Source organism: Cervus elaphus, chromosome 14 (genome assembly GCF_910594005.1).
Source record: "Cervus elaphus chromosome 14, mCerEla1.1, whole genome shotgun sequence".
Lineage (NCBI taxonomy): Eukaryota > Metazoa > Chordata > Mammalia > Artiodactyla > Cervidae > Cervus > Cervus elaphus.
In genome coordinates, this window is record NC_057828.1 from 80,062,140 (window position 1) to 80,084,263 (window position 22,124).

The window sequence follows — 22,124 nt, forward strand, 5'->3', positions numbered from 1 at the left end:
AGCCAGCGATGACACCCACCCCCAGGGTCACTTCGAGGACGAGACGGGACTCTGTTGGCGGCAAAGTGTGCGTCCCCGAACAAGTATTTCAATAAACATCAGTTCTCTGGGCCTCAGCACCGTGTCGCGACAGCCCGAAAGCCCCAGCGAGGCCCGCGTCCCCGCTTCCTCCCTCCGGCGCTGGCAGGGCCAGCGGGCACCGTGAGCCCGGCCCGGACGCCAGGACGCGCACTCGCGAGCCCAGCCGCGCGGGCGCGCCCACCGCGCATGCTCCGCGGGCCGCCGGGACCCGGCCGGGCGGCGGGCGGGGCGGGCCGCGCGAGGGCGCATGCGCAGACGGCGCCGCCGCGCGGTCCCAGTGCGGCAGCCGGAGAAAACCGCAGCGGCGGCGGCTGAGGCGGCGGCTGAGGCGGCGAGCGCGCGGGCGGCCGCAGGCGGAGCGCGGGCCGGGGCTGGCCGGGCGGGGCCCGAGCGGCGGGCTGACGGCGTCCGCGCGGCAGCGGAGGGCAAGCGCGACGAGGGGCGACCGCCGGCGCCGGCGCCGCAGGGACTTTGACGTTCTCGGCTCCGTCAGCGCCGGGCGGGGGCCGCCCGAGTCCCCCGACCGCGTCCCCCCGGTGAGGCCCCGGGGCTCCGGCCGGCGGGGCTCCCCTCGGGCGGGCCGCGCTCGGAGGGCGGCGCGATGGCTGGACGGCCCCCGCGACGTGACCGCTGAGGACGCCCCCGCCGCGCCCGGGCCTGGCCGCGCCGAGACAAAGGGGAGGCGCCCGCACGCGCGTTCGCGGGAGGCTCGCGGGGCGGCCGGACGCGGCGTCGCCTCGCCTTGGGCCGGGCGCGCGGGGCCTGCCCGATGCTCTGAGCTGCCCGGGGACTCCGGCCGGGACCCCGACCCCCCGGCCCCGCGGCCGGCCGCGCCATGTGAAGTGTGGGCCGGCGCCCGGAGCGCGTGAGGATGGGGGATGCCGCGGACCCCCGGGACGGGAAGAGGACGTTCATTGTTCCGGCCATCAAGCCCTTCGACCACTACGACTTCTCCAGGGCCAAAATCGCCTGCAATCTGGCCTGGCTGGTGGCCAAGGCCTTCGGGACAGGTAGGCGGTGGCCGTCCGTGTCTCCCTCCCCCGCAGCTGCGCGCATCCCGGTTTTGTTTCCGTCCTCTGGTTTCCACCCCGCCCCCCCGCCCCGCTCCCCGCCTGGCTCGGCGCACAGGCTCGGGGACGCGATGGGCGATGCGAGGAGGAGAAAGGGCGGGGGGGGGGGGGGTGGGGGTAACGCCGGCTTGCTGTTCAGTCAAGAGCCTCCGGTTTGGGCAGGTGGGATGCGCCAGATTTCTTTTATTGGATAGCAGAAGTGGGTGTTTGTTGTTTTTGTTTTTTTTTTCCTCGCTCCAGTGACCAATTTTGTCACGTTTTTACACGGGGTGGTTTTAATTTGTGGTATTTGCCTCATTGTGCTGCATTCATTTCCCCCGCAGTCATAGCTGTGATTACAGCGCCGAGAAATCTGAGTTGGTTTCGTTATTATTGGAAGGAGGTGGCTGGCACACAGACTACATTGATTCTGACATTTGTAACCATGGCTGCGAGTCAGGCTCCGAGGGCTGTACGGTGGCCCGCGGCCGAGTGCAGGTTTTTAGTTTTTGTGGTCCTTCTTTAAGCCTTTGTCCTCCCGTACACGGTCCAGGCTCTGTTAGACCAGTTATTTAAACCCAGTATTTAGCTTGCTGACTGTCACGTACTGTTTTCATTTCGTGTTCAGACACATTCCTTTTCCCAAACATTTTGGCTTCATAAATTAAGAGAAACAACAACTCCCTACTGTGGGATTTTTTTAATTTTTTTATTTTTAATAGAAGAGTTTTTTGAGGGCATGTGCTGTTGACAAAAACTGTATAGTCCAGTGGAAGTCAGACACTCCCGCCTTAACCCAGTCTTTGCAAAATAACAGGAAAAGGGCCTCCTGTGTAATTCCTTGGCTGGTGCTTTAGGAGCCCCTGTTGTGGAGCTCTGAAAGATTTAGCTTTTCACTGGGAGATTTTTCCATGAAGCTGGTTTTGTCTGATAGCTTTGAGTCATTCTGTAAGATTTCTGTGCCGTAGTTAATACATTTTGGATATGTAAAATATCTATTGAAAAGTTTCTTAGTATTTACAGACTTTTCTCCAGATGTTAAATACAGGTTTTTTTTTTTTTTTTTTTTTTGAGGGGAAGAGGATGGCTTATTTCCAGTTTTAGGACCATGAAAATATGTGGGTAAATGGTTTAATTAATTCTTAACTGTTCAAACATACACAGCTGAATACATACACAGGTGACTAGCAGGACTGCATATTTAGTTAACTAGCGAATGAATCTCAGCGTTTAGAAAATTATTTTAATTAGTTTTGAGGGAAACTGCACCTTCCCGGGATTTGATGTTTATGACAGCTTTTGTTTTATTTGAATTCTCATGCTTTGTATTGAAGCCGAAAAATGTTAAAGGTTTTCAAACTGGCATCAGGAGTAAATATAATAAAAAATTTACTTTGAAATATTTTGGATCTTAGAGGTTTTGTTGAAACTGAATGTGTAGAGTAACACATGGGAGGAAACACGAAGTGTTAGAGTATTTTTGTTTCCCGACACCACTGAAGCTAAAATCCATTTAGAGGAGAAATGGAAGCTACTTAAGTGTTTAGAAAAGATGGAGAAAGGGAAATTTATATTTCCACCTCTGTGGAAAAGCAGTGTGTACGAAATGGAATGCAGAGGGGATAGCAAAAATATTTCCTTTCCTCCTGAAACTGAGAAGAATCTTGTAGTACAGATGTCCATGTTGCCCTGGATTCATGAGGATTCCTGACCAGAAAAAGGCCTGCTCTCTGGGTGTGTGTCAGGCAGGTTTAGTAGATCCTGGGCCTCTTGAGGAGCAGGCGTTGAACCTGCTTGGAGGAGAAGAGGAAGAAGCAGAGCCCGGGTGGAATGTGTTGTGTGTGGGAGGCGTGTGAGATGCTGTGCGTTCTGTTGTACGTTCGGGGCCCACGGCAGCTCTGTGATGTAGGTAGCCTGCTCCTCATCTAAAAATGCGAGGTCCCCAGTGCAGAGAGAGATTAAACAGCTTCCCCACAGTCACACTTTAAGTGAGGGCAGACATGAGCTTTGACTTGAGTGTCTGACTCCGAAGGGCTCGGTGTGGGTGGAGCAGGCACACCTCTTCTGTGTCTGATACTTCAAACACACTGCTCTGTTAGTAGTCCCACAGAATCCCTCCAGAAGGCTAGTGTTCTCATTTCACAGATGAGGGAATGAGCTCAGGCCCGTTCGCTCAAGATTAAACATCTGGCGGGTCCTGCAGGTCTTTACTCCTTCTGCCACTCTGCGGAGTAAGCCTCTTTATCTGCCAGGTGTGCAAAATGTCCATATAGTACATGTTAAAAGTATTATTTACTTATTTGTTTTCTTTGAATAATGGCAGATCTTACTCCCAGATGGTTTAGATGAATGACGTTGGCACTTATATTTGTCTTGGGAGCGATTGGCCTGGATAAAAGTCATATTCAAAATGGAATGAAAAACAAGCTTAAAAAAACATAAAGTCATTTAGTAAGGAGAAATTAATGTATTATTAAGAAGGTTATGTATGTACATTTTGTTTGTTCTTATTCAGTCTTTCAAAGTATAAATTTATATGGGGTGAGTAGAAAAAAGGTAAGGTTTCATTTCTTTGGATGTAAATTTTCTGCATTTGCTGCAGACACTGTTTTATGACAGGTGTTAGTAGACAGCGTATTTCAGAGGTATTGCCTAGGGATATTCAGTGAATCGTTCAAGACACTAGCCCCCATTTAAGTTATGACTTGTGAACATCCCTTCTTTAACGATGGCATGTAGGATTCTCAGGTGCTGATTTAGTCTTTTTCTGTGAGAAACGTTCTAACTTTTGACAAATTAAATTTTAGAACTATATATCGGAAAACTCATTTAAGATGATAGCTGGAAATCAGTTGTGGGCTAGGATGAAGTTATTGAACTTTAAAAAATAAATAAAGCACTGGCATTTAATACCTAGAAAGCAGGTAATACCTAGGTAATACCTAGAAAGCAGATGGAGTATTTACTTAATTCGAGATTGGAATCATATTCTTTTTCTTTACACTGAAAATGTTCCAGATAACCCAAATCGTAATAGTTTATTTTGTGGGAGGGGGCAGGTACAAGTTTGATCAAATGAAGAACAAGTTTGTTTAGGTGAATTTTAGTCAGTAAGCAGGTAAGATGCTCTAATTACTTGAAGTAAATTGCAGAAGGGAAAGTTGAACTGTGCTGTGTCTGGTGTATTTGAATAGCTTCACCCATTCATGGAATAGTATAGCTTGGCTTTAAGTTTGCGAAGTTCTCACATTTGGAGTTCTTTTTTCTTGATCGTGTAACTTGGGCAATGGCAGTGAAAGTGCCTCTCCTTTACCATAACACTAGAGTCCTAACCACTGGACCATCAGGGAATTGCCGGCGTTTGTTCTTCACGTAGAACTTAAGACCCACTTCCTGGTGTCACTTTATCATTTCAATCTTATCAACTGTCATTCTTCCTTTCATACCATGAACTACAGAATATATATAGCAGAGTATAAAATCATCTGCTGTTATGTGTGTGTGCTGAGTCACTTCAGTCATGTCCAACTCTTTGTGACCCCATGGACTGTAGCCTACCAGGCTCCTCTGTCTATGGGATTCTCCAGGCAAGAATACTAGAGTGGGTTGCCATGCCCTCTTCCTGACCCAGGGGTCGAACCCGCATCTCTTATGTCTCTCACATTGACAACCAGGTTCTTTACCACTAATGCCACCTGGGAAGCCCATCTGCTATTATCAGTTCAGTTCAGTCGCTCATTCGTGTCCAACTGTTTGTGACCCCATGAACTGCAGCACACCAGGCCTCACCAACTCCTGGAGCTTGCCCAGACTCATGTCCATCAGGTTGGTGATGCCATCCAACCATCTCATCCTGTCATCCCCTTCTCCTCCTGCCTTCAATCTTTCCCAGCATCAGGGTCTTTTCTAATGAGTCAGTTCTTCGAATCAGGTGGTCAAAGTATTGCAGCTTCAGCATCAGTCCTTCCAATGAATATTCAGGACTGATTTCCTTTAGGATTGATTGGTTGGGTCTCCTTGCAGTTCAAGGGACTCTCAAGTGTCTTCTCCAACACCACAGTTCAAACGCATCAATTCTTCTGCACCCAGCTTTCTTTATGGTCCAACTCTCACATCCATACATGACTACTGGAAAAATCATAGCTTTGACTAGATGGACCTTTGTTGGCAAAGTAATGTCTCTGCTTTTTAATATGCTATTTATCTGCTATTTTTATTTAATATGATTTTTTTATCTGATACTATAAATACTCTTTATTATGTTTCTTTGTATATCCCAATACATTTTGTCAAAATCCTGCATGAGACCTGACTCTCATGCACGTGTGAAGTTGTGGTCTCAGTGGCCAGCACTGTGGTGAAGGGAGCCTGGAACAGAGGGGCCGGTTTGGGAAGTTCTCGCAGGAGTCTGGGTGTCAGGTGGCTGCATGGAAACGCTGGTATTGTTTATTGAGTTCTTCCTGTGTGTCAGTCTCTTTCTGTGTTCCATCTCATTTTGATCCTCATAACAGCCTTGAGAGGTGCAAGCTGTCCAGGGTCACTGATGAGGAATGAGGCCCAGGAGTTCAGGGACTCACCCCACACCACCTAGCGTACGACCGTGTGTTCTCAGCCTGTTTTCAGCTGCCCTCTTTACCACTGTGCGGTATGGGTAGGAGTTGGATTAAAGGAAAAGAGGCAAACAGAGAAAAAACACTGCTGAGACCTAGTCCCTGGTGTTTCTAAAGGGCTGAATTTGGGATGCCTGGGGAGGGGACGAGGTCACCTGCGGTTATAAGGAGAACCGGGTTACTTGAGCTTTGCCATCGGTGACTGGGAGGGTGAGTCAAGTGCCATTGGCTGAGCTGGGAGCGGCCAGTGGGAAGGGGAAGTCAGCTTTGTTCTGGGGAACCTTGAATTTAATGTGTTGGCCAAATATGTTATCTGAGAAATCCAATAAGGTAGGCAGCTATAAGTGTGGGTATGGAGGAGGGTTGACTAGGCGAGGCTACAAAATAGCAATTTGGGAATCTTCTGTGTATGAAGTGTCATTGAACTGGGAAGGAGATGAGACATAGAGGGAGAGAAGATTTGAGACAAAATCTAGGGTAGCAAACACTGAGAATAGTTACGGGAGGAGGCTGAGAAAGAGAAGTCAGAATTAGAGCAATGCGAGTCAGGAGGAGAATTAAGAAAGTGTGCAAACACTGCGGCCCCGGAAGGGGAAAGTTTGCAGTGGGTGGTCTTCTCAGCCGGGTCAGAGGCTGCGGGTGTGTAAACCCGGCCTGTCTTCTGAGAGCTTGTCCTCTAATACAGAGGTGCGGTCAGTGTGTGACCATAGCAGAGCACAGGAAAAATCCTGGAGCCGCGGAGCAGGCCAGTGCCCTGGGGAAGGGGAGGAGCTCTGTGGGAGTGCTGTGGAGGGTTCTGTCCTTCTCAGCGGGGCAGTGGAGATGGTGGAGACGGGGAGGGGACCAGGGAGTGGAGAGTAGGTGCGGCAGGCAGAGCCCACGGTGCGTGTGCAGGCAGGGAGCTCAGAGCGAGGTGTGTCAGCGCAGCAGCAGAGACCTGAGCCTTGCAGGAGGCCTCTGTGCTGGGTGCAGGAGATCCAACTTGAAAGGTAAGCTGGGATTGCTTGAGGGGCCACGTTAAGGAATTTGGTATTTATTTAGTAGATAAGTAAATTATCCTAGGCACTTTAGATTTTTTTTAGAAAGCCACTATAATTTATTGAACACATACTTTGTGTCAGGTATAGTTTTGAGCATTTTATATGCATTTTTAAAAAATTCTGAGAAGGACCCTATTAAGTAGATACTATGTTTCTTCATTTACAACTGTGAGGCAAGGGTCCCTGCTGCAGCACAGCTGTCTGGGTCCTTCCTTGCGGGCAGCAGCCCGTGCATCATAGGAGTTTAGCAGCACCCACTCCCAGCTCGCTCCTCTGGACCACTTTCTAGCTCTAAAATGGAGAGTATGAGCAATTTTTAAGTACTTTAGGCTCTTGAAATAAAATATATCTGAAATGACATTTGTCCTCAGCAAAGGAAAGTTTCAAAGTAGATGGTTTCATTTTTTTCTGCTGGCATTTTACTGCTTCTTTCAATATTCTCTTTCAGCTTCTTGTTTTCCATTCTCTTTCGTTTTTTTAAAATGACATTCAAATTATGAGATTGCTGACTTGTAAATTTTTCTCTGATTAGTGCATTTTGTAGAATTTTGTATTGTAACAGATTCTGAAACAGCAGAACTATCCTTTTTTTTTTTTAGCTATCTCCACTTTTTTTTAATGGGTTTTAGAGGGTTTGACTGTAAGTCCTTGAAATTTTACTTTTGACACCTCATATTTTCTGAAGAGGTGAGACAGGCATAGATTCACGAATCCAGAGGTACAGAAGGCAGATTTAGTGGGAAGTTGGCTGGACACAGAGAAGGAAAGATGATATGTGGGGAGTGTTAAGAGTGTTTTTTTGTTTGTTTTTTTTTTTACTTAGGAATGGCCCCTACTCCAGGGCCCTTTCTTTTCTTTTTTCTTTTTTTAAAATTTTTTATTTTATTTTATTTTTTTAAATTAGTTGGAGGCTAATTACTTCACAACATTTCAGTGGGTTTTGTCATACATTGATATGAATCAGCCATAGATTTACACGTATTCCCCATCCCAATCCCCCCTCCCACCTCCCTCTCCACCCGATTCCTCTGGGTCTTCCCAGTGCACCAGGCCCGAGCACTTGTCTCATGCATCCCACCTGGGCTGGTGATCTCTTTCACTGTAGATAGTATACATGCTGTTCTTTTGAAATATCCCACCCTCACCTTCTCCCACAGAGTTCAAAAGTCTGTTCTGTATTTCTGTGTCTCTTTTCCTGTTTTGCATATAGGGTTATCGTTACCATCTTTCTAAATTCCATATATATGTGTTAGTATGCTGTAATGTTCTTTATCTTTCTGGCTTACTTCACTCTGTATAATGGGCTCCAGTTTCATCCATCTCATTAGGACTGATTCAAATGAATTCTTTTTAATGGCTGAGTAATATTCCATGGTGTATATGTACCACAGCTTCCTTATCCATTCATCTGCTGATGGGCATCTAGGTTGCTTCCATGTCCTGGCTATTATAAACAGTGCTGCGATGAACATTGGGGTGCACGTGTCTCTTTCAGATCTGGTTTCCTCGGTGTGTATGCCCAGAAATGGGAGTGCTGGGTCATATGGCAGTTCTATTTCCAGTTTTTTAAGAAATCTCCACACTGTTTTCCATAGTGGCTGTACTAGTTTGCATTCCCACCAACAGTGTAAGAGGGTTCCCTTTTCTCCACACCCTCTCCAGCATTTATTGCTTGTAGACTTTTGGATAGCAGCCATCCTGACTGGTGTGTAATGGTACCTCATTGTGGTTTTGATTTGCATTTCTCTAATAATGAGTGATGTGGAGCATCTTTTCATGTGTTTGTTAGCCATCTGTATGTCTTCTTTGGAGAAATGTCTGTTTAGTTCTTTGGCCCATTTTTTGATTGGGTCATTTATTTTTCTGGAATTGAGCTTCAGGAGTTGCTTGTATATTTTTGAGATTAATCCTTTGTCTGTTTCTTCATTTGCTATTATTTTCTCCCAATCTGACGGCTGTCTTTTCACCTTACTTATAGTTTCCTTTGTAGTGCAAAAGCTTTTAAGTTTCATTAGGTCCCATTTGTTTATTTTTGCTTTTATTTCCATTATTCTGGGAGGTGGGTCATAGAGGATCTTGCTGTGATTTATGTCGGAGAGTGTTTTGCCTATGTTCTCCTCTAGGAGTTTTATAGTTTCTGGTCTTACATTTAGATCTTTAATCCATTTTGAGTTTATTTTTGTGTATGGTGTTAGAAAGTGTTCTAGTTTCATTCTTTTACAAGTGGTTGACCAGTTTTCCCAGCACCACTTGTTGAAGAGGTTGTCTTTTTTCCATTGTATATCCTTGCCTCCTTTGTCAAAGATAAGGTGTCCATAGGTTCGTGGATTTATCTCTGGGCTTTCTATTCTGTTCCATTGATCTATATTTCTGTCTTTGTGCCAGTACCATACTGTCTTGATGACTGTGGCTTTGTAGTAGAGTCTGAAGTCAGGCAGGTTGATTCCTCCAGTTCCATTCTTCTTTCTCAAGATTACTTTGGCTATTCAAGGTTTTTTGTATTTCCATACAAATTGTGAAATTCTTTGGTCTAGTTCTGTGAAAAATACCGTTGGTAGCTTGATAGGGATTGCATTGAATCTATAGATTGCTTTGGGTAGAATAGCCATTTTGACAATATTGATTCTTCCAATCCATGAACACGGTATGTTTCTCCATCTGTTTGTGTCCTCTTTGATTTCTTTCATCAGTGTTTTATAGTTTTCTATGTATAGGTCTTTTGTTTCTTTAGGTAGATATACTCCTAAGTATTTTATTCTTTTTGTTGCAATGGTGAATGGTATTGTTTCCTTAATTTCTCTTTCTGTTTTTTCATTGTTAGTATATAGGAATGCAGGGGTTTCTGTGTGTTAATTTTATATCCTGCAACTTTACTATATTCATTGATTAGTTCTAGTAATTTTCTGGTAGAGTCTTTAGGGTTTTCTATGTAGAGGATCATGTCATCTGCAAACAGTGAGAGTTTCACTTCTTCTTTTCCTATCTGGATTCCTTTTACTTCTTTTTCTGCTCTGATTGCTGTGGCCAAAACTTCCAACACTATGTTGAACAGTAGTGGTGAGAGTGGGCACCCTTGTCTTGTTCCTGATTTCAGGGGAAATGCTTTCAATTTTTCACCATTGAGGGTGATGCTTGCTGTGGGTTTGTCATATATAGCTTTTATTATGTTGAGGTATGTTCCTTCTGTTCCTGCTTTCTGGAGAGTTTTAATCATAAATGAGTGTTGAATTTTGTCAAAGGCTTTCTCTGCATCTATTGAGATAATCATATGGTTTTTTTTTTTTTTTAAATCATATGGTTTTTATCTTTCAATTTGTTAATGTGGTGTCTTACATTGATTGATTTGCGGATATTAAAGAATCCTTGCATTCCTGGGATAAAGCCCACTTGGTCATGGTGTATGATTTTTTTAATATGTTGTTGGATTCTGTTTGCTAGAATTTTGTTAAGGATTTTTGCATCTATGTTCATCAGTGATATTGGCCTGTAGTTTTCTTTTTTTGTGGCATCTTTGTCTGGTTTTGGAATTAGGGTGATGGTGGCCTCATAGAAGGAGTTTGGAAGCTTACCTTCATCTGCAATTTTCTGGAAGAGTTTGAGTAAGATAGGTGTTAGCTCTTCTCTAAATTTTTGGTAGCATTCAGCTGTGAAGCCATCTGGTCCTGGGCTTTTGTTTGCTGGAAGATTTTTGATTACAGTTTCGATTTCCTTGCTTGTGATGGGTCTGTTAAGATCTTCTATTTCTTCCTGGTTCAGTTTTGGAAAGTTATACTTTTCTAAGAATTTGTCCATTTCATCCAAGTTGTCCATTTTATTGGCATAGAGCTGCTGGTAGTAGTCTCTTATGATCCTTTGTATTTCAGTGTTGTCTGTTGTGATCTCTCCATTTTCATTTCTAATTTTGTTAATTTGGTTCTTCTCTCTTTGTTTCTTAATGAGTCTTGCTAATGGTTTGTCAATTTTGTTTATTTTTTCAAAAAACCAGCTTTTAGCTTTGTTGATTTTTGCTATGGTCTCTTTAGTTTCTTTTGCATTTATTTCTGCCCTGATTTTTTTTTTTTTTTCCAGTGGGTTTTGTCATACATTGATATGAATCAGCCATAGATTTACACTTATTCCCCATCCCGATCCCCCCTCCCACCTCCCTCTTCACCCGACTCCTCTGGGTCTTCCCAGTGCACCAGGCCCGAGCACTTGTCTCATGCATCCCACCTGGGCTGGTGATCTGTTTCACCATAGATAGTATACATGCTGTTCTTTTGAAACATCCCACCCTCACATTCTCCCACAGAGTTCAAAAGTCTGTTCTGTATTTCTGTGTCTCTTTTTCTGTTTTGCATATAGGGTTATCATTACCATCTTTCTAAATTCCATATATATGTGTTAGTATGCTGTAATGTTCTTTATCTTTCTGGCTTACTTCACTCTGTATAATGGGCTCCAGTTTCATCCATCTCATTAGGACTGATTCAAATGAATTCTTTTTGACAGCTGAGTAATATTCCATGGTGTATATGTACCACAGCTTCCTTATCCATTCATCTGCTGATGGGCATCTAGGTTGCTTCCATGTCCTGGCTATTATAAACAGTGCTGCGATGAACATTGGGGTGCACGTGTCTCTTTCAGATCTGGTTTCCTCAGTGTGTATGCCCAAAAGTGGGATTGCTGGGTCATATGGCAGTTCTATTTCCAGTTTTTTAAGGAATCTCCACACTGTTTTCCATAGTGGCTGTACTAGTTTGCATTCCCACCAACAGTGTAAGAGGGTTCCCTTTTCTCCACACCCTCTCCAGCATTTATTGCTTGTAGTCTTTTGGATAGCAGCCATCCTGACTGGTGTGTAATGGTACCTCATTGTGGTTTTGATTTGCATTTCTCTAATAATGAGTGATGTGGAGCACCTTTTCATGTGTTTGTTAGCCATCTGTATGTCTTCTTTGGAGAAATGTCTGTTTAGTTCTTTGGCCCATTTTTTGATTGGGTCATTTATTTTTCTGGAATTGAGCTTCAGGAGTTGCTTGTATATATTTTGAGATTAATCCTTTGTCTGTTTCTTCATTTGCTATTATTTTCTCCCAATCTGACGGCTGTCTTTTCACCTTACTTATAGTTTCCTTTGTAGTGCAAAAGCTTTTAAGTTTCATTAGATCCCATTTGTTTAGTTTTGCTTTTATTTCCAATATTCTGGGAGGTGGGTCATAGAGGATCTTGCTGTGATTTATGTCGGAGAGTGTTTTGCCTATGTTCTCCTCTAGGAGTTTTATAGTTTCTGGTCTTACATTTAGATCTTTAATCCATTTTGAGTTTATTTTTGTGTATGGTGTTAGAAAGTGTTCTAGTTTCATTCTTTTACAAGTGGTTGACCAGTTTTCCCAGCACCACTTGTTGAAGAGGTTGTCTTTTTTCCATTGTATATCCTTGCCTCCTTTGTCAAAGATAAGGTGTCCATAGGTCCGTGGATTTATCTCTGGGCTTTCTATTCTGTTCCATTGATCTATATTTCTGTCTTTGTGCCAGTACCATACTGTCTTGATGACTGTGGCTTTGTAGTAGAGTCTGAAGTCAGGCAGGTTGATTCCTCCAGTTCCATTCTTCTTTCTCAAGATTACTTTGGCTATTCGAGGTTTTTTGTATTTCCATACAAATTGTGAAATTCTTTGGTCTAGTTCTGTGAAAAATACCGTTGGTAGCTTGATAGGGATTGCATTGAATCTATAGATTGCTTTGGGTAGAATAGCCATTTTGACAATATTGATTCTTCCAATCCATGAACACGGTATGTTTCTCCATCTGTTTGTGTCCTCTTTGATTTCTTTCATCAGTGTTTTATAGTTTTCTATGTATAGGTCTTTTGTTTCTTTAGGTAGATATACTCCTAAGTATTTTATTCTTTTTGTTGCAATGGTGAATGGTATTGTTTCCTTAATTTCTCTTTCTGTTTTTTCATTGTTAGTATATAGGAATGCAAGGGGTTTCTGTGTGTTAATTTTATATCCTGCAACTTTACTATATTCATTGATTAGTTCTAGTAATTTTCTGGTAGAGTCTTTAGGGTTTTCTATGTAGAGGATCATGTCATCTGCAAACAGTGAGAGTTTCACTTCTTCTTTTCCTATCTGGATTCCTTTTACTTCTTTTTCTGCTCTGATTGCTGTGGCCAAAACTTCCAACACTATGTTGAACAGTAGTGGTGAGAGTGGGCACCCTTGTCTTGTTCCTGATTTCAGGGGGAATGCTTTCAATTTTTCACCATTGAGGGTGATGCTTGCTGTGGGTTTGTCATATATGGCTTTTATAATGTTGAGGTATGTTCCTTCTATTCCTGCTTTTTGGAGAGTTTTAATCATAAATGAGTGTTGAATTTTGTCAAAGGCTTTCTCTGCATCTATTGAGATAATCATATGGTTTTTATCTTTCAATTTGTTAATGTGGTGTATTACGTTGATTGATTTGCGGATATTGAAGAATCCTTGCATTCCTGGGATAAAGCCCACTTGGTCGTGGTGTATGATTTTTTTAATATGTTGTTGGATTCTGTTTGCTAGAATTTTGTTAAGGATTTTTGCATCTATGTTCATCAGTGATATTGGCCTGTAGTTTTCTTTTTTTGTGGCATCTTTGTCTGGTTTTGGAATTAGGGTGATGGTGGCCTCATAGAATGAGTTTGGAAGTTTACCTTCTTCTGCAATTTTCTGGAAGAGTTTGAGTAAGGTAGGTGTTAGCTCTTCTCTAAATTTTTGGTAGCATTCAGCTGTGAAGCCATCTGGTCCTGGGCTTTTGTTTGCTGGAAGATTTTTGATTACACTTTCGATTTCCTTGCCTGTGATGGGTCTGTTAAGATCTTCTATTTCTTCCTGGTTCAGTTTTGGAAAGTTATACTTTTCTAAGAATTTGTCCATTTCATCCAAGTTGTCCATTTTATTGGCATAGAGCTGCTGGTAGTAGTCTCTTATGATCCTTTGTATTTCAGTGTTGTCTGTTGTGATCTCTCCATTTTCATTTCTAATTTTGTTAATTTGGTTCTTCTCTCTTTGTTTCTTAATGAGTCTTGCTAATGGTTTGTCAATTTTGTTTATTTTTTCAAAAAACCAGCTTTTAGCTTTGTTGATTTTTGCTATGGTCTCTTTAGTTTCTTTTGCATTTATTTCTGCCCTGATTTTTAAGATTTCTTTCCTTCTGCTAACCCTGGGGTTCTTCATTTCTTCCTTCTCTAATTGCTTTAGGTGTAGAGTTAGGTTATTTATTTGGCTTTTTTCTTGTTTCTTGATGTGAGCCTGTAATGCTATGAACCTTCCCCTTAGCACTGCTTTTACAGTGTCCCATAGGTTTTGGGTTGTTGTGTTTTCATTTTCATTCATTTCTATACATATTTTGATTTCTTTTTTGATTTCTTCTATGATTTGTTGGTTATTCAGAAGCATGTTATTTAGCCTCCATATGTTTGAATTTTTAACAATTTTTTTCCTGTAATTGAGATCTAATCTTACTGCACTGTGGTCAGAAAAGATGACTGGAATGATTTCAATTTTTTTGAATTTTCCAAGACCAGATTTATGGCCCAGGATGTGATCTATTCTGGAGAAGGTTCCGTGTGCACTTGAGAAAAAGGTGAAGTTGATTGTTTTGGGGTGAAATGTCCTATAGATATCAATTAGGTCTAGCTGGTCCATTGTGTCATTTAAGGTTTGTGTTTCCTTGTTAATTTTCTGTTTAGTTGATCTATCCATAGTTGTGAGTGGGGTATTAAAGTCTCCCGCTATTATTGTGTTACTATTAATTTCCTCTTTCATACTCGTTAGTGTTTGCCGTACATATTGCGGTGCTCCTATGTTGGGTGCATATATATTTATAATTGTTATATCTTCTTCTTGTATTGATCCTTTGATCATTATGTAGTGTCCTTCTTTGTCTCTTTTCACATCCTTTATTTGAAAGTCTATTTTATCTGATATGAGTATTGCGACTCCTGCTTTCTTTTGGTCTCCGTTTGCGTGAAATATTTTTTTCCAGCCTCCAGGGCCCTTTCATGTCCCACACAGGCCAGGGCCCTTCCCAGCATCACAGAAAGTGCTCCGCTCTTCTCTTAAACCCTTCTTTCTTTTTAAACAGACAAAGCTGCTCAAAGATAGGAGATCTCAGATACATACATCAACAGTAAGCTTCCATGTACTCTTTACCCAACCTCCACAGTCAATAGCTCATGGCCAGCCTTGATTTATCTGTCCCCTTGCCCGTTATTTGAAGCACATCCCTGCCATCCAGTCATTTCATCAATAAATATACGAGTGTCTCCAAAGTCCGGGACTCCCTTTCTTTTTTGTTGGCGTTTCGTCACTTGGCAGTGTTGTCTTGGTTCCTGCTGTACCCGAGTGCTGAGTGGAGACCTGTGCTCGCAGCAGGTCTCAGCGGCTCCCTGTTTCAGGCAGTGTGAACAGTGTGTACATGTCCATCCCAGTCCCCCAGTTCATCCCGCCCCTCCCCTCCCCTCCTTAGTGTCCTGGTGTTTGTCTCTATGTCTGTGTCTGTGTTTCTGTTTGCAGATAGGTTCATCTGTACCATTTTTCTAGATTCCACATATATGCGTTACAGTACAATGTTTTTCTCTTTCTGACTTACTTCACTCTGTGTGATGGTCTCTAGGTCCATCCATGTCTCTGCAAAGACTCAGTTTCTTTCCTTTCTGTGGCTGAGTAATACTCCATGGGATATACGTGCCACATCTTCTTAACCCATTCCTCTGTCGGTGGACACCTAGGTTGCTTCCGTGTCTTGGCCATTGTGAATAGTGCTGCCATGAACATTGGGGTGTATGTAGCTTCTGTTATGGAGGGGCTCTCTTTTTAAGTGTAACTGGAGTCCTGCCATCATCACACCACTCTACCTCACCACTCATGTTTTCACTTCCATTGTCTTCCAGTTCATTTGTTCCAGTCAGTATCAAATAGGGCCATGTTTGCAATTTGTTCTCTCTCTCTCTCTTCCCCTTTTTTTTTTTTTTTGGCCCCCTGTGTTTCTTATATACTGACAGCTAAATTTAGAGAATTAAATGGATTCATGTTTGATTTTTTTTTTTTTGCATACTTCATAGATTTGTGTACTTCCACCAGGAGGCACTTAATATCTCATTATTTCTCTTTCTGTCATGACTTCTTCATTTGTTACTTGGAATATTGTTCCCTGAATTAAGTGTCTGGGTACCCTGGGGGGGAAATTTCCTCAATGAACCCTAGTCTCCAGGTGCACTGCCAGGCACCCACCCCAAAGGTCGTGGAGCAGAAAAGCTCACAAACTAGATCAGAGTGCTTATATCACATGGTTTGTTAAATCAGTTTACAGTGAGAAGCGAGGGGAAAGGTGGGGTGGGTTGACACATGTAGGACAGAGTGGATCCCCTGTCCTCCGTCCTGAGCTTTGTCCATCGCTTTCTGCTATACCAGCCTCACCTATGGATGGTGTGGTCACACCAGTCAGAGCTGAGGTTGGAACAAGGAGGCCCACAGTGACACAGGCCACATGCTCGCTCCATCAGGGACGCAAGGGACAGCATGCCTGCTACAGCTTCCCCACGCGTCAGGCGTGTCAGGAAGCCTAATGAATCGGTATGGGTCTCATGCTTCTAGGGCAGAGGACGCACAGGCCAGAGTGAGTGTCACCAGTGGGTGGCTCACTTAAGCATTCAGACTGTGAAGTGTTCATGTATATGTAGTGTTCATTGCCTGTTGTTTGTTTAGTCTCATGCATATTTAATGTATCATAAATATATTTATGGAATTCCAGCTGAGCTATTTAAAATCCTAAAAGATGATGCTGTTAAAGTACTGCACTGAGTATGTCAGCAAATTTGGAAAACCCTTCAGTGGCCACAGGACTGGAGAAGGTCAGTTTTCATTTCAGTCCCAAAGAAGGGCAATGCCAAAGAATGTTCATATGATAGTACAGTTGCGCTCCTTTCACATGCTAGCACACTCAAAATCCTTCAAGCTAGGCTTCAGCAGTACCTGAGCCAAGAACTTCAAAATGTACAAGCTGGATTTAGAAAAGGCAGAGGAACCAGAGATCAAATTGGCAACATCCGTTGGATCATGGAGAAAGCAAGGGCGTTCCAGAAAAACATGCTTCATTGAAAATTCTTAAAGAGTTGGGAACACCAGACCACCTTACCTGCCTCCTGAGAAACCTGTATGTGGATCAAGAAGCAACAGTTAGAACCAGACATGGAACAACTGACTGGTTCCAAATTGGGAAAGGAGTACGTAAAGGCTGTATGTTGTCACACTGCTTATTTAACTTATATGCAGAGTACATCATGCAAAATGCCAGGCTGGATGAATCATGAGCTGAAATCAAGATTTCTGGGAGAAATATCAAAAACGTCAGATATGCAGATGATACCACCTTAATGGCAGAAAGCGAAGAGGAGCTAAAGACCCTCTTGATGAGGGTGAAAGAGGAGAGTGAGAAAGCTGGCTTAAAACTCAACATTTAAAAAACTAAGATCATGGCATATGGTCCCATCCCTTCATAGCAAATAGAAGAGGAAAAACTAGAAACAGTGACAGACTTTGTTTTCTTGGACTTCAAAGTCACTGTGGATGGTGACTGCAGCTATGAAATTAAAAGACACTTGCTCCTTGGAAGAGAAGCTATGACAAACCTAGACAGCATATTAAAAAGCAGAGACATCACTTTGCTGACCAAGATCTGTATACTTCAAAGCTATAATTTTTGCAGTAGTCATGTACAGATGTGAGAGTTGGACCGTAAAGAAGGCTTAGCACCGAAGAATTGATGCTTTTGAACTGTGGTGTTGGAGAAGACTCTTTTTTTTTTTTGAGAAGACTCTTGAGAGTCCCTTCAACAGCAAGGAGATCAAACCAGTCAATCCTAAAGGAAATCAGTCCTGAATATTCATTAGAAGGGCTGATGCTAAAGCTGAAGCTGTAATACTTTGGCCACCTGATGCAAAGAGCTGACTCATTAGAACAGACCCTCATGCTGGAAAAAAGTGAAGACAGAAGAGGGCAGCAGAGGGATGAGATGGTTGGATGGCATCCCTGACTCGATGGTCATGAATTTGAGCAAACTGTGGGAGGTAGTGAAGGACAGGGATGCCTGGTGTGCTGTAGTCCACAGGGTCGGAAAGCATCGGACACGCCTGAGCGACTGAACAACAACATTGCCTTTCTATGTTTAATGTACCTATGCTGCTCACCACTTACCTTTACGTGATACATTCCTTGAGTTCTGTAGATGGCTAACAGACTTTTTATTTCCTAGTAGTTACCTATACTTCAAATATCTTTAAAGTTTTCACATCTATTTTACAAACGTATGCATTTTTTTAGTAGAACTGAATAGCCTTTAAAGTAAAAGTACATTTTCTAAGGTACAGGAAGGGCAGGATAACTGATCTGTTCTTTCCCTTTACTGAGGGGAAATTGGACCAAAGTGATGGGTCAGTGGCCCACGAGAATCTGGAAGGGCGTGAAGAGTAGGGAGAAGGAGCACTTTGAGCAGTGACCGGGGTGTCAGAGGCTGTGCAGGGGACGGGAGCGTGGTCCCGAGGCTGCCTGGCTGGTGGGGGCACTGCGCCATCCAGGGATGCAGGCAGGCCTGGGCCACTTCCCTGTGGGTCAGAGGAAGGCTCTGAGTCCTTGAAAAAGTTGGACGTCATCGAGAACCCTGAGGCTGGGTGTGGTGGGTAGCTCGGTCAGGTGTGCCCGAGGGAGTAGGCACAGTAGAGAACAGTTTGGAACAGGGCGAGGGTCAACACTGCAGAGACAGATGTAGGAGAGAACTGATGCTGAGTCCTGAAAAATGGATGCTTTCGAACTGTGATGTTGTAGTTCAGATGAAAAGTCCTGAGAGCGGGACTGGGAGGTGTGCGTTGAGACTGAGAAGGCAGGGCTTTGGGTTGGGTGTGGCGATGGGTTTGGTCTGGGGCTTGAGGGGTGGGGAGGCGGCAGTGAGGACTCCCAGGCCCCAGGCTTGTGCACCTGGATGGTGCTGTGGAACTTTGATGTAAGGAACACTGGGAGAAGATTGATTTGGGGTGTTTTGAGGTTTCATGACTCTTCTCAGCATAATTTCAAATGTCTAAAGGTAGAATGAGGAGCTCCTGAATACCCTTCACCCAGAGTTATCAGTTGTTGACATTCTGTCCCTTTTGTTCTATGATTCTTTCCCTTTCCCTGGCACAAGTATGTGTGTGTGTGTATATACATATCTAATATTTTGTGAACTGTTTGAGAATGAATTAGAGACACTGTGTCCTCTACCCCTAAATGCTTCAGGCTGTCTCCTAAGATGAGCGATAAGTCTCTGATAATCTGAAAATTTTAAGAACTGGATAATTGAGCGTGATGTTATATTATCTGATTCCGCGTTCAGCTTTGCCATTGTCTTAGTGCCCCTTGTTGCTACTTTTTCCTCTTCGCAGAGCCACCCAGGACCATGCACCACGTGTAACTGGCTTGTCTCTGTCGGCTCTGTAAGCTGGGACGGCTTTTCAGCCTTGTCGTCACGGTGCTGACGTGGGGAGGTCTGCGCACCCCGCCGCATGCGGGGTTGGGCGTTGGGCCCCTGCCTCGGGTGCTGTCTCTCTGCCCTGTGCCGCCGGCAGGAGCAGGCTGGTCCCCACAGGGCCGTCCCCGCCCCCTGGTCCCCTGCCCTCCATGACGGGGTCTGGCTGCTGTCAGTGTCCCAGCAGGAACCCCTAGGTAGTAAGAAGAACCAGTACACAGACCCCTGCCCCGGACAGGAGGCGATGGAGACCCGGGAGCTCAGATGCTTCCCAGCGCCCCTCCTGGTACCTGCTGCTAGCCCGGCGTCTTTGGCTTTCTTCCCTCTTGTCCTCTGACATTACTCTCTTGCCCCTCCCTCCCTCCCCGCTCCCCCCCCCCAACCCCTTGTACCTTTTCTCACCTTGGTGCCCCCTGCCTGCCTTCCTGGGGGCCTGGGCCGAGACACCCAGGAGGACCCGAGGGGAACCACCGGCAGCCAGGCCGCCCCACCCTCTGTCCCCCGCCCTCTGGTCCTGACCCCCTCTCACACAGTGAGGCTGGGGGCGGGGAGACGTGGCAGGCCCAGGTCTCAGCACCCGGGAACGCCTGAGGCTTCAGTGTCCGTTTGTTTCCTTTATTAAAATGTGTTTTTATCCCAGAAAAATAGTAGGCCACTTATTTTACAGAAGGTCCCTCGATTTGGGTCTGTCGAACATGTCTTCATGATAGAGTCAAGTTACGCTGATCGGGCAGGATGACCACAGAAGGGGCGCTGTGTTTCCGGTGGGTCGTGTCGGAGGCACACGGTGTGCGCTCAGTTGCTGAGGTGGACTTTAATCTCTCTCTTTAAAAAAAAAAGCGGTTTATTTAGTTTTGATCGTGCTGGGTCTTTGTTGCGGCCTGTGGGCGCCCCAGCCGTGGTGCTTCTCTCGTGGAGCGCGGGCTCTCACTGCACGAGCTTCCGTGGCTGCCGCACGCCGGCTCGGGGGCTGTGTCTCGAGGGCCCTGGAGCACGCAGGCTTCAGGAGTGGTGGTGCAGGGCTTCGTTGTTCCTCCTCAGCGTGTGGGATCTTCCCAGACCAGGGATCGAACCCATGTCCCCTGCATTGGCAGCTGGGTCCTTATCCACTGTGCCACCAGGCAAGTCCAGACTTTGATCTCTTGCTTTAGGTGGTATCTACTACTTTTCTCCACTATGAAGTTATCATTTTCCATTTTTAATTAAGAAGCAGTTTGCAGGGAGATAATTTGAAACATCCTGTTCATCAAACTTTGGCCTGCCGACTTAGCACCCACAATGATTCTTGCTTGAGTCAGTTATTGCCCTGTTCACTATATCCCATTTTTGGTATTCTGCTATGAGGAAGAGTTTTCCCTTCTTTTTCTTTCACATATTCATTTAATTGCTTACATCAGGATGGACATTCTTGTTTATTCAAGTGGGTTATAATCACTTGTTGTCATTATTTATTTGATGTCCAGATTGTCTCAGGTTTGGCTGGTTGGAATATCCTTCCAGCTGAGTCCTGCGAGCTTCTGACACGGTCCCCTCGTTTGCTGGCTCTGAGCCTTCTTGGCATGCACGCACACACACGCACGCATTTGTAGCTGAGCGTGTACTTTGCTGTTCCAGCTCTGGAGGAAGCAGCCATTTCTTAAGGAGTTCCGGTTGCTTTCGTGGGAGGGTCTTAGAGACCAGGATGGAGGTGCGCTCTTGCTGCTGCTGGGGTTCAGCAGACGTGACCTGTGGCTCCGGCGCTCTGTGGCTGTCACAGGTGCGTGCCACTTGCCGTGTGCTCATGCTGACACTTCCCACCCGAGGCCAGCTCCACGGAGCTCGCCCTCACCTTCGCCTCGCCCTATGCGTTACCACCCCTGTCGCCCAGGAACCTGGCTCTGGTCTTGGGGTTGAGGTTTCCCTGCATCCTGGAGGCTGGTGAGGATCTGCAGCTCAGAAGAGGCCCTTGCGTCTCTCAGGGCGGCGGGAGGGGTGGAGTGGGGACTTCACACCTGAGGTGTGGTGTGGAGGGACGGGGAGGCCCTGCCTGAGCTGTGCTCCAGGCGCCCTTCTGGGTGCTGATGCCGAGGATGGGGAAGGGCCCACTCTCCTGGAGGCTGCCGTGCGGGGGGAATAGCAGACCCGGATATCGTGGGCCAGCAGTCATGAGAACAGGATGGGAAGGGGGGTCTGGGGCTCCCGCGGGAGGAGGATGAGGGCCAACTGGGCAGCTTGGAGCCCAGAGACTCGTCTGCGGCGCGCTGGCCTGGCCCAGAGGGGCGGAGGTTGGGGTCCAGAGCTGGGGAGGCAGACACATGACACATGTGGGCAGCGGGGGGTGGCCTGAACTTGGGGAGGGGATGCCTGCACTCAGGGGACCCCATCAAGTAAGACAGGGCTTCAGGGCGCCAGCCTTCCCCGCTCTGCCATGCTGCCTCCTGCTGCTGGTGAACTAGGCTACCTGAAGACGACTCAGGTTTTGAGAGGGAATGCCGCTGCAGAAGTCAGGTGGCCTAGAGGGAATTCTCAGGGCTTTCAAAGCAGATAGGAGGAGTAAATTGGGGTTGCTAGTGCAGAATCTGGGACTTGAGGGGAAATTTGAAATCTGTGTATATCTTTAGAACAAGGCCAATGACGAAACTTTTACAAAGTAACGTTTTCAACCATCAGACATCCATTGTGCGCTCCTGTGGGTCAGGCACAGAGCCTCTGGGGTGAGGGGTGGGAATAAGAGACCTCGGCCTGGGTGAGCACCTCCTTGTCAGCTATGGGCTTAGCAACTGTTCGTCATTCTGATAGGCAGGCTCTTTGTAACTTAATCTTTGATCACTGGTACTAGG

At 45.3% G+C, this 22,124-nt stretch overlaps 1 protein-coding gene across 2 annotated transcripts in view; it reads left to right on the forward strand.

The window, feature by feature from the left end:
- Positions 1-526: 526 nt before the first annotated feature.
- The window catches only part of CAMSAP2 (calmodulin regulated spectrin associated protein family member 2), a 99,403-nt gene continuing 77,805 nt past the window's right edge, over positions 527-22,124 (forward strand). For both annotated transcript variants that reach the window (XM_043922768.1, XM_043922769.1), the window contains exon 1: positions 527-1,091. In XM_043922768.1, the coding sequence (XP_043778703.1) occupies positions 953-1,091 (139 nt within the window). In that variant the 5' untranslated portion in view covers positions 527-952. The remainder of the gene's footprint in view (positions 1,092-22,124) is intronic.